Below are 12,545 nucleotides of genomic sequence, written 5' to 3' on the forward strand. Positions count from 1 at the left end.
CTTCTATTCTTAAGGAGTGCTTTGCTTACTCGGGGCTTTTTCCCATTCCATACGAAATTGGAGATTGCCTTTTCCATCTCGTTGAAGAATGGGATTGGTATTTGTATTGGGATTGCATTAAATGTGTAAATTACTTCCAACAGCTGCTTCAAGGGAGAAAAAATGAGCAGTCTTCTGCGCAATTTATTACCTTTTTTTAAAAAAAATTTAAAAATTTTATTATTTTTTTGTGTGTGTACCGTCAAATCATCCAATAGGAGGAAATTGTTCCTCCTTCCACGGCAGAGCATCTGGTAGATTCAGACTGTGCACTTCTGGGATTGCAGTGCAGCTTCTTGCCACTAGGCCACCACAGCTCCCCAACAATTTATTACCTCTTCAAACCCACTGGAAAACTAGCTGTAAGTTGATTCCAGCTTGACAGCACATCAGCTCTGGATTTCTGCTACAGCTTTGAAACTAAATCTCTCCATTAGTTTTGCTCCTTAACCATCCACCCTCCATACTATATATAAGTTATAGTAAGACAAGACTATGTACTTCAAGAATAGTCTATGATATTAGTGGTCCTTTTTGCCCTTAGTGCTTAGTGTAAGTGCTAGAAGACATAAAGAAGAGGCATAGCAAGAAACGGTGGTACACAAGGAAGAGAAGGAAAGAAAATAGGGAGAGAAGTTGGGCTGCTTCTAACATTTTTACTTTTAAGGCTTAAGTTTTTAGACTTAAAAAGAAAGTAAGATTTTCAAGCAGAAAGATAACCAGGGTCACTTTGTGCTTTAGCGTATTTGAGCTGTGGTGTTGGAGAATAGTACTGAATATCTGCTGGACTGCTAGAAGAACAAACATAACTTTTGGAAAAAGTACAGCCAGGGTCTATCCTGGAAGCAGGAGTGGCATCCACTCCCAAAATAGCTTGCCTCTGGAAATCCTTTGAACCTACAGAAAGGATGAAAGTTACACAGGTGTTCAGGTCTTTCATTCATAGAGTCACTATGAGTCAACTACAACTTGCACTTAACAACAACAACATAGAGCTCAGTGGGCCTAGAGGACAGAAAGTGATGCTATCAGGCCACAAAAGTGGGTAACTTTAATCCGCGGCCCTAAGGCCCATTTTTAATTGGTTTTGGTCAAACATTCTTCTAGGTCGTATAGCCCTCGTCTGTCCACTTGCTGTACAGAGGTAACTCATGGTTATTGTGAAGCTGAACACTGTGATACTGATGTGTCAAATACAATAATGGTTACCCATGGTGGACAGTGTTTGGTAGAGCTCCCCAATTAAAACAAGCTTGAAAGCAGGAGTGGCATCCACTTCTGAAATAGCTTGCCTCTGGAAACCCTATGAACCTGGAGAAATGATGAAAGTTATGCAAGTGTTCAGGTCTTTCGTTCATAGGATCGCTATGAGTTGCCCATGACTCAATGGCATTTAACAAGGGTCTCCTTAAAGGCAAGGACGGTGATGGTTCATCTCACATACTTTATGCATATTGCTGAGAGAGACTCTTCCTTGGAAAAGGACCTCATGCTCAGAAAAGTAGAAGATCAGCAAAAGAAAGGAAGACCCTAACAAAATGAATTTGCACAGTGACTGTAGCAATGGGCTCAAGTATGACAGAGATGAAGAAGATGGTGCGGGATAGGCCAGAGTTCAGATCTGTTGTTCATAGCATCTCTATGAGTCATCATACTAGACTTGACAGCCCAAAACAACAATAACAATATAAGACTGTAGATAAAGAAGTACTACAATATTGTTGAATAGGCTGTGATCATTAAGTGCCTTGAGTCAGCTCAGAGCAACTAGCAATCCTTTGTATGGCAGAACAAAACACAGTATCATCCTCACAGTCATGGCTGTGCATGAACCCACTGTTGTAGCATTTGTGCGAGTCCATCTCTCATTGAGTGAGTTGTATATAACTTTCTCTCACTGCCATCATTGTTTTCTCCAGGGACTTATGTCTCTTGATAACATGCCCAAAGTCTGTGAGTCATTCTACCTATATACTACTTCTAAGATAGATTCTAAGTTATATGATAACAACATGTATATAGTTTCTTCATGGTCTGACACAATTTGTATTCAATAAATTATTAAATATGTTAACTAGTTAAAATAATATTTAAGTAAATATTTGGGTATTCCTACAAGGAATTATTTCTGTGTGTTATATTGCTGCTGTTATGTGCTCTTGAGTTGGAACCAACTCATAGCTGACCCTATAGCAGATTATAGCGGATTTCAGAAGCTATAAAAGGAGAGGAGATTGCCCATCTTTTTCTTGCAGAGTAGCTGGTGGATTTGAACCATTTGCTTTGAGTTGGTAGTACAACACTTTACTTCTAGGTTAACAGAGCTTCCTACTTCTGTGTGTAAAATTATATTTTACAAGGGAAAATATATTCTCTTCTTTGAGAATAAGGATGCATTTTGCAGATTTTGTGTTCTGTTGCTCAGCTTCTCAAATTATAAATCATTCACATGCTGTTGCTAACAAATTTGCCTCAAAATTCTTTATTCTTGACTTTTAGAATGTCATTTACTGTCCAATATGGACCAAAACCCCACACCACTGCCATGCTGAGCACTGAGCTTCCAAACTTTCTTTCCGGGTTGTAAGCTCTCTACTCTACTGTTGTTAATTCAAGTGCAGTGTGTTAAAAATTAATTTCTTAGCTGCAAATAATTTCTTCATGATTTACTGTCAGTATTTATTTTATCCTAGTTAATTCAGCTCAATATCTGAATCATCTTTGACGTCTTTGGTCCCTTCTCGCTTTATATTCCATTATTCCACCTTTCTAAGCTCTGTCTTTTTTCATTCCTCATCACCCAGTTAAACATGCCATTACCTAAATATTCTTGCAATAAGCTCCTTAAAAATTGTCCTCTCTTCAGAGAGATTAGTTTTCCAAAAACAGTTTTACTCTGCCCTTCCCTTTTTTCAAGACATTTTCCTAAAATGCTTTGCAATATTATTTTGGTGTTTTCATTCATCAACAGCTTTTATAGGAATTTGTTTTGCACAAATCAGGAAAGTCTGAAAAGATACTGGAGAGACATACACTTTAATTACTTCACAATGAGTTCTTTTTTTGGCAGCATCATGAGCCATGTTGTATTGTGTTGTTGATTGCCGTTGATCCGAGCATGACTCATAGCAACCCTATGAACAAAACGCCTGAAGCCTTTCTATAACTATCGACATCTATCAAAGTTCATAGTTTCTGGAGGCACGTTGTTTAGGAAACGGATGCTACTCCTGCTTCCAATTATAAGTCATATGTTATTAACAATATGTATTTGAAAATACTTTAAATCTAGTTTACATATATAATTAATTTGAATATGTCTTCAGCTGTATTATATAGTTTTCCTTCTGTTTTTACAATCTTAAAATTATAACATTGTTTCTATTTTTCAGAGAAGGTGGGATTATTCCTCCAGTAGCTCAGCAGCTTCACCGAGAAAACATTCAGCGAATAGTACAAGAAGCTCTTTCTGCCAGCAAAGTCCCTCCAAGTGAACTTTCAGCAGTCGCAACTACCATCAAGCCAGGACTTGCTTTAAGCTTGGGTGTAGGGTTATCATATAGTGTACAGCTTGTAAACCAGTTGAAAAAGCCTTTTATTCCCATTCATCACATGGAGGCCCATGCACTTACTGTTCGGTTAACCAATAATGTAGAATTTCCTTTCTTAGTTCTTTTGATCTCTGGAGGTCATTGTCTGTTGGCATTAGTTCAAGGAGTTTCAGATTTTTTGATGCTTGGAAAATCTTTGGATATTGCTCCAGGTGACATGCTTGATAAGGTAATACATATTTTAAAGAATTACTCTCTCCATTTTCTTCTGTTCTAGTGTGTTTCAACTAAATAGTAATAAATGTACTACTCTTAACTCTTCAGCTAAATGTGTTTGCATGTTTGTGGGGGTTCTTTTGACTTTTTAAAAAAAATTTTTTTAATTTATTTTTGTTTGTTTTTTTTAATAATTTTAATGAACATTTACAGAGAATTTGGATTTCCATTCATTCATTGCTGCACTTCTCTACCTGCCCAGCCCTCTCCCCCCAACCCCCAGTTCACTCCTCTCTTTCAAAAGTAAAAGAAACCCTCCCTCCCTGGTACATAATCCCCCTGCACCCCTCCCACCACCCCAAGTACATTCCACTATGCAACCTTAATTGTGGACTCTTGTGATAACCATAATACCCTATCATACATCGCTTTTAAATTATTCAGTTCCTCATCTGTTTCAGTGCAGTATACACAATTTATCCAGTTTTTCTCAGTCTTACCCCAACCCTGATATCAGTCCCATTTTACAGCAGTGAAACCATGCAATATTTGTCCTTTTGCGACTGAGATACTTCACTCAGCATAATGTCTTCCAGGCTCACCCATTTTGAATAATACTGCATGAATTCCTTGTTTTTCAGTGCAGCATCGTATTCCATTGTGTGAATATACCACAGCTTCTCTTTCCATTTTTGTTTTGTTGATGGGCACCTGGGTTGTTTCCAGTTCCTTGCTATTGTGAACAGAGCCGCGATAAACATGGGTGTGTGTTTGCATGTTTTATCAGACTGAAAAAAATTCTCAATTAGAAGGAAAATATTGTCATAACTTTGTAAAATTTTTTCACCTGTTCCTAATAAAAAGGTTAGAAGTTTGCATCATTACACAAAAGAAGACTCAAAATAGTTTGCAAATGTAGGTATGTGTTAGATAAAATATGACAATGCTTTTTGTAGAATACAAATGCAAAACTAATGGGATCTATAGATTTGCACTTTGTATGAAGTACAAACGTAAAAATAAAGATACATATAGAGTCACATAAAGTGCACAAAATTCTATCATTAAAATAATGGCCTACTTCATGTTGCCACACACCAGCAGTTTCCTTTTTTATTTTAAATCATTAAAATCCTGCTGCTATCGACAAAAACATGACTACCATCAGCAGAAAGATCAGAAGAAAGAAAAGAGTGAGTTTATATTTAGGTAATCATTGTCTATTTCAAACTTAAAGTCCAACTTCAACAGAAGATCAGAAGTAAATTGGAGAAGCAGTGAAATTGGATGCTAGGTTGTCAGAAGAAACACAGTTATCTTGCCTTTACTAACCACCAGCTATAGTCAGCTTTGTAAAAGTATATTTTTTATTTTTTTAAAGTAGTATTTCATTTGCATCTTTTGGTTTCAAAAGGCACAGTTTTATGGCTCATTAGAAAAATGCGTGTTTTGTTTTATAGGTAGCAAGAAGACTTTCTTTAATAAAACATCCAGAGTGCTCCACCATGTGTGGTGGGAAAGCTATAGAACATTTGGCAAAACAAGGAAATAAATTACAATTTGATCTCAAGCCACCCTTGCATCGTAACAAAAACTGTAATTTTTCTTTTACTGGACTTCAACACACTGTTGACAAAATTATAATACGAAAGGAAAAAGAGGAAGGTAAGATATATTTCTAATTAGTAAAATTGGACAGATCAATAATCCTAGGTTGTACCTGAAAGTACCTACTCATTTTTTGCAGGCATTGAGACAGGACAGGTCCTGTCTTCAGCTGCTGACATTGCTGCTGCAGTACAGCACACAATAGCATGCCACATTGCAAAAAGAACACATCGTGCTATCCTCTTTTGTCAACAGAGAGGCTTGTTGTCCCAGACTAATGCAGTACTGGTGAGTGCTTGTCATTTCACATAGTAGTAAAAAGTTTTATAGTTTACTCCTTTTCCCCCCTAGACCTTCATTGACCCTGTGCATTGATGAACAGACCTTTTTCTATGCCATATACTGACCTGACAGTGAAATTATGAAGAATAGTGAGGACTCCAGGATAGAACAGCGTTTAGAGCTCTTGTACATAGGTCACTAGGAGTTGCAAACGACTGGATGGCACATAACAACAACAACTGTGAGGACTCATCTGAACAGCCTGTTTGGAGGGGGGCAAAGAGGCAGCCTAAGGTTACATCTTCTTATTGAGTGAAAAAACATGATTTACAGTAGCGAAACCAAACATAGTAACTACTATTACTGTTTTTTAAATACAAACTTCCTTATATTTCTCTGATGAAATCTCTTTATATGTACCTTACTAAACTTTATGTATAATTGTAACCTGAATCTATCTTACTAATATTATAAACTAAGCTGGACAGATGGTTAAATGATGGTAGATTAACATAGTTAAATGTTATTTAAATATTAAATGTTTCTTTTAATTGTGTAAAAAATGGTAAATAAAAAGGCAAGTCTCAGTTACTTGACTTACTATGGTGACAATCATATTGAAGATATAATTAGAAAAAGATTGGAAGAAAATGTAAAATTACATTATTAGTGATTGTATGTTGCTAGTGGTAAGAAACTGAGCGGCAGTCCCGAAGGCACATGGTTTGAATCACCAGCTGCTCTGCAGGAGAAGGATGGACATTTTCCTCCCATGAGATTAACTGCCTCTGAAAACCCACTGGAGAGTCATTTATGGGTCAGTTTCAACTTGATGGCACACAACAACAAAATTAGATTAGTTGCCCATTACCTACCTATCAAAATTTAATGTTGTCTAATTATAGAATGTAGATATATTCTCCAGGTGCACCTGACAGCTTGGTTCATATCCATATGTCATAGGTATTATTTTTGTCTTCTCAATTCCTTCAGGTTGCATCTGGAGGCGTTGCAAGTAACCTATATATCCGAAAAGCTTTGGGTATTATAGCTGATGTAACTCAGTGCACTCTGTTGTGCCCCCCTCCCAGGCTATGCACTGACAATGGCGTTATGATTGCATGGTAAGTCACGGAATATGTGTGTTTTAACAACAATTATGGAAAGACTTATTAATATTTCATCATACTTAATCCTTTTCCTTTATACTTTGGAGCTATTTATTTTATCTTGATAACTTTTATTTAGGAATGGCATTGAAAAATTACGTGCTGGCTTGGGCATTTTACACAGCACAGAAGGCATCCGCTATGAACCAAAGTACGTGATACTATTCATAATCTTTATGCAAGTTGTATTATATATTTATGTCAAAACCTATAATTGGCTTTTACATATGAAGATTTTATTGACATTCTAGTAGTACCTGGCAGAAAGTCACATTTCTTTAATGTTAAGGATAAAAGTTTGTTAATATTTTAAAAAATGTTTTACTGCAGTATCAAATTATAAAAGTTTTGACAAAATATAGGTTTGAAACAAACTGTGGGGGAGCTCTGGTGGCCTAGTGGCAAGGAGCTGTAACTACAATCCCAGAGGTGCATGGTTCAAATCCACCAGATGCTCTGCCGGGAAAGGAGGGACAATCTCCTCCTGTACCAGTCAAATCTGATTTGATGGTACACGCACACAAAAATAATAACATTTAAAAAAAAAAAAAGAAGAAACAAACTGTGGGTATACGTGATGAATTTTGTCATTTGGGACAAGCCCATGATCTTTTCCAATGTTGAGACAATCTTGGGACCAGCCAATATGCTGGGAAGCTTGGGGGGAAATGTGTAGAAAGCTTTCAGGTATAAAGCTGAGTTATGCTCATGCCCCTCAACAAGCAGCTAAGAAATGGCCACAAGTACAAAAAAAAGTGCTTTCTGCAAGCCTTCTGTACCCTCCTCAAACAGAGTTTTTAAAAATAGCACTCTCCCACCCCCCCATTTATTATTAAATTCTACAATTAATTCTGGACTAGTCAAGGGTGATAATATTTTGTAATCCAACATAATTCTGCTTAGAACATTATCTCATCTAATGTTTTAAAACTTAAATGCATTGTAGTCTATAAGTAGATAGCTGTGCTATAAATCACTGAATTCTAGGCTAATTCATAAATGAACATAGTAGTTGTTATGTGTATTGAGTGGACTGTGACTCATATCACGCCATCCACAGTAGCTCTGAACCTGCCCTATCCTGAGCCAATCTCACTGTCTCTGACACATCTGCCTTCATTGCCCCAGTCACTGTGTCAATCCATCTCATCCAGGGTCTTCCTCTCCTATGCTGTCCCTCCATCTTTTCAAGCTTGATGTCTTTTTCTAGAGACTCATCCCTCCTGGCCACATGCCCAGAGTTTGCCATGAATTCTTGATAGCTAGCCTTACATGGAGTATGTCATCTGAGTTGTGTCCTCTTGAGGAAGGTTTGAGGCTAAGAATTACAGGGGGTTTTTTCCCTTGGTTGAGGTCCACTCAAAGCTTTGTCTTGGGTAATATCATAGAAAAGCAGAAATCTGAGGCTACAGTTATTTACTGAGGAGGAACATAGAGTAAGAGCTAAGACCTCTCCTGCCAGTAGTGTTAATGGAACAACAGGAGTAAGCGAGCTTTAGAAGCTCAGGGAAGACCTAAGAGAAACCTGGGGGATTTTTGACATATACATAGCTACAGATTTGACTTTGACTAAATAGTAAAATATTTTGATCCTTTCACTAGGTCAAGAATTTGAAGATTTAAAAATTTTCTCTTTCATTTTACATCTTTGTTTACCATATTTAAAAACCATAGATCACTTTAAGAAAACATCTTAATATTTAGAGTTATTAATGAGATTGATCTTAACTTAGTCCTTTATCTTGAGGGTTCATTCTATTCATATATATTTAAATAATTATATAGATTCTTGGACTGTTTGTTAGAATTCTGGTGACAGAACATGAAGCAAATGTCAGAAATAATGTGATTTGTCTGATTATGCTGCAGATGTCCTCTTGGAGTAGATATATCAAAAGAAGTTGGAGAAGCTGCCATAAAAGTACCACGATTAAAAATGGAGATTTGATATTTGTTTTACAAAAAATAAACAAAACCAACAAAACTCTAATGGTATTAAACTCAAGTCTCTAAACAAGCTCAGGTGGCCTAGTGGCAAGAAACTGTGCTACAATCCCAAAGGCATGTGGTTTGAGGCCACCAGCTGCTCCACAGGAGAAGGATGGACAGTCTCCTCCTATGCAATTAAGTGCCTCTGAAAATCCATCAGCTATGGCTTGGTTCTGACTCAACGGTAAACAACAACATCATTCATCTGATAACAAATTATAGAAAGTATATAATATTAATTATTGAGTACTTTGTTATTCTTTTTCTTATCTTTAATTCTCAATTTGTTTTTCTGAGAGACTGCATTATTATGTTATAGTTTTATAAAAGAGCATAACTTTTCTTACTATTGAAAGCCAATATTGAAGGGAAGAGATAAGATCAGTAAGTAGAGAATAAAAATATATTAAGATGGGTGTGGGGAAAGGTAATATAAGGATATGATCAGGATATCATGAAAGAAAGGGAAGATACAGAGAAGAGCAAGAGAGGGGAAACTAAAGTAGAATATTTTCTGAACAAAATTTATATATCAATAAATAAAATGCACCAACACAGTGGTTGTAACCATAGGCTCAAGCATAACAATGACTCTGACAATAGCATAGATGGTACAGTTTTTCCTTCTTTTGTAAACAATTATTGTGAGGACAGTCAAGACAGGGTAGTACTTCCTTCTGTTGTACATAGATTCTCTGCTTGATGGCATCTAGCAACATTATAATACAGAAAATTTTATTATATTACAGAAATTTTACTCTTTTTTTTAAAAAAACCCGGTAATTCTGACTGATGTTAAATACATCATACATGTTAAGGAAAATCTCCTTAATATCAATACAAAGGACTTTCTTTTAAAATGATTGCTCAGGAATCCTTTCATATTAAAGCTTTTATAAACTTTCTGGGAGCTCCGTTTTGGTTTTCTGTACATGTTTCCCAAGTTGGCTCAAAACCACTATTCTTGGTCTTGAAACTTTTATAATATCTGATGAAGAAGAAGATGAAAAAGAAAAGATATTATGAGAAACAGTGGCAGTTTCTGTTGTTCTGAAAAGTCCCATGAAGTTAGTTGCAGGAGGTATTAAAGTCAAAGAATCTCTTGGTTGAATTTTAGGTTTTGATTTTCTTCGATGTTCTTTTCCTAAAAAGAAGAGAACCATAATTAGGTTTCTCATTTTAAGCCTAAAACTCCTAATAGTCTCATTACTTACAGTTCTGTGTAGTTCTTTTTACTTTGTTAGGACATAACAGATCAGTTCATTTCAGACTTTCCAGTTTCTAAAACTAAAAAAATTTGTGAGCCCTAGTAAATGATTACCAAATTTGTATTATGTTAACTTGGCATTTAAAAAAAAAATACTTTAAACTTTTTTGTAAAAGGGGATATTTAACAGCAGAAGAAAGTAGAAAAGCAATTATCAAATGGTGGACTTTAAATTGAATGAAATTATTTTTTATCAACAGTTTGCTGTATTGTCCGTGTCTACCCCCAACTCACTGAAAACTTAATCATGTCATAACTAGTTATTGTTTAGATATCAATATTAAAATAAAGAAAAAGTGGGACTGACTTTATTTTTTGAAGGTATAAATTATCCTTATACTAAATAAACCACATAAACAGGTACTCTTCTACCTATGATATCCAGAAATACAGCTTTTCACAATTCCTAGCAACCTTCAATTACTCCCTGAATAAATGAAGTTCTTTTCTCTCCTTTTACTATATCCTTAGTCTCTTTCCATTTATGACTCCAGAAAACTAATTTTGACTTTTGAGTGGTTGTATCTTTTATTTTTATTATAGGCTAGTATACCAAGTAAGGCTGATTTTTTTCTTCATACAATAAGTACTCGTAAATAAACACTAAGAAATAACTGAATAAATAAGTAATTTATTTCCTCTATTATGTCTATTATAAAGGGATTAGTGGCATTAGAACATCTACATACTTACCTTTGCAGGCCTAGAAAACTGAGTAGTCATGCAAACTATTAAGAAAACTATACAGAGCATTAATGAGAAAAAATTGCTTCTGTTCTAATGTTAAAAGCATTCGAAAGCTGGACAATTACTAGGGATGATAGAGGAAATTATGCCTTTGAGCTGTGGTGCTGGAGAAGAGTATTGAATATATACCATGGACTGTCAGGAGAACAAACAAGTTTGCCTGCAGAGGGTGAAACAAGGCTTCTCCTTGGAGGCAAGGATACTTTGGACGTGTTGCAAGGAGGGACCAGTCCTTGGAGAGGGACATCATGCTTGGGAGGGTGAAGGGACAGCACAGGAGAAGAAGATCCTCAATGAGATGTATTGACCCAGTGACTAGGGTAATGGGAACAGGTGTGTTGGAGACAGTGAGATTGGTACAGCATAGGGCAGGGTTTAGGGCTACTGTACATAGGGTCTCTATGAGTCGCAGGCAACTCAACAACAATAACAAAAATGTAAGAAAGTAAATAATTTGTGTTATATTACGTGTTGATTAAAAACATTTCTATTCATGAGGAAAAGTTAAGAGAGTTATCAAGTGATATTAGTAGGGAAGATCTTAAAAGAAAGGATTAGTATATTCTTATAAATGGGAAGTTAATCTAGAGACATGGGACTATAAATGGCACATGGTTCTTTAGTCACTCCTTTATTCTGGATTTTGATAAATGGAACATAAAGTTTTAAAATGTCAGAACTAGAGGCACCCCAGAAAATAAGGGGGAAATTCATTACCTTTTTTAAAGACAGGAATTATAGATGGTCCTCCATTTTTCTCAAGACTAAAAGGAAAACATTTTTATCATAAAGATTTGATAAATGTAAAGACTTAGTGCCCCTAGGTATCATATTCAATGCCTAAAAGTTTAATTTATGCATATTATCTGTTATAACCAATGTAGCCTACTTCTGCTGTTACCAAATTATTATTCTGTTTTTTGACACTTGATTATATTATAAGTCTTAATGTATCTAGCATTCTGTTGACCAAATATCTTAGTTCACTGGAGCACATGTTTACAAGTTTTGTACTAAATAATGGTCAAGTGATGAGCAAAGGCCATCCAACAATATTTTCTGAAAAATATCACAGAATTATACTTTATTACAGAGAAGTGGAGAGCTTTAAAAAGTAAGAAATTGCACTGCCAACCCAAATGCAAAAGTTTTCACTTCACCAGCTTCTCTGCAAGAAAAAGAGGAGCATCTACCTGTGGTCAACTAATTTTTGACAAGGAGATGAAATCAGTTAAGTGGAGAAACAATAGCCTTTTAAACAAATGGTGTTGACAAAATTGGAAAACTACCTGACAAAGACTCAAGCAAGTTCCACACCTCACTCCATACACAAAAGCCAAATCTAGGTGGATCGTGGACCTAGGACTAAAACCAAGGACTATAAACTTCATTAAAGAAAAGCTAGAAACAATGCTAGAAGTACTAATCCACAACATGAACAGTCTTGCAAGCATCCTGAAAAATCTACAGCCACGAGAAGATAAAATAGATGAATGAGACTTTCTAAGAATCAAATCCCTATGCACATCTAAAAACTCCTCCAAAAGGGTAAAAAGGGAAACCACAGACTGGGAAAAAGTATTTGGGAATAACATGTCAGATAAGGGACTTATATCTAGAATTTATAAAATACTTGAGCACCACAACAAGATAAAGGTAAACAACCCAATTGAAAAA

General features: G+C 35.8%; 2 protein-coding genes across 3 annotated transcripts in view; one reads left to right on the plus strand and one right to left on the minus strand.

Moving 5' to 3' along the window:
* Positions 1 to 8,831, plus strand: part of OSGEPL1 (O-sialoglycoprotein endopeptidase-like 1) — a 12,775-nt gene extending 3,944 nt beyond the window's left edge. The window contains exons 2-7 of one of the 2 annotated variants that reach the window (XM_006878761.1): positions 3,432 to 3,819; positions 5,267 to 5,471; positions 5,554 to 5,702; positions 6,690 to 6,820; positions 6,945 to 7,016; positions 8,735 to 8,814. In XM_006878761.1, the coding sequence (XP_006878823.1) occupies positions 3,432 to 3,819; positions 5,267 to 5,471; positions 5,554 to 5,702; positions 6,690 to 6,820; positions 6,945 to 7,016; positions 8,735 to 8,813 (1,024 nt within the window). In that variant the 3' untranslated portion in view covers position 8,814. Of the gene's footprint in view, positions 1 to 3,431; positions 3,820 to 5,266; positions 5,472 to 5,553; positions 5,703 to 6,689; positions 6,821 to 6,944; positions 7,017 to 8,734 lie in introns of both variants that reach the window. The other variant, XM_006878762.1, reaches the window with a different exon arrangement.
* Positions 8,832 to 9,747: 916 nt separating this feature from the next.
* Positions 9,748 to 12,545, minus strand: part of ANKAR (ankyrin and armadillo repeat containing) — an 84,696-nt gene continuing 81,898 nt past the window's right edge. Inside the window, exons 21-22 of the mRNA XM_006878938.1 lie at positions 11,586 to 11,632; positions 9,748 to 9,998 (exon numbers count right to left, since the gene is read on the minus strand). Of these exons, the coding sequence (XP_006879000.1) occupies positions 9,748 to 9,998; positions 11,586 to 11,632 (298 nt within the window). The remainder of the gene's footprint in view (positions 9,999 to 11,585; positions 11,633 to 12,545) is intronic.

This window comes from Elephantulus edwardii, unplaced genomic scaffold (genome assembly GCF_000299155.1).
Source record: "Elephantulus edwardii isolate Elephantulus edwardi_28Jun2011 unplaced genomic scaffold, EleEdw1.0 scaffold00001, whole genome shotgun sequence".
Classification (NCBI taxonomy): Eukaryota; Metazoa; Chordata; class Mammalia; order Macroscelidea; family Macroscelididae; genus Elephantulus; species Elephantulus edwardii.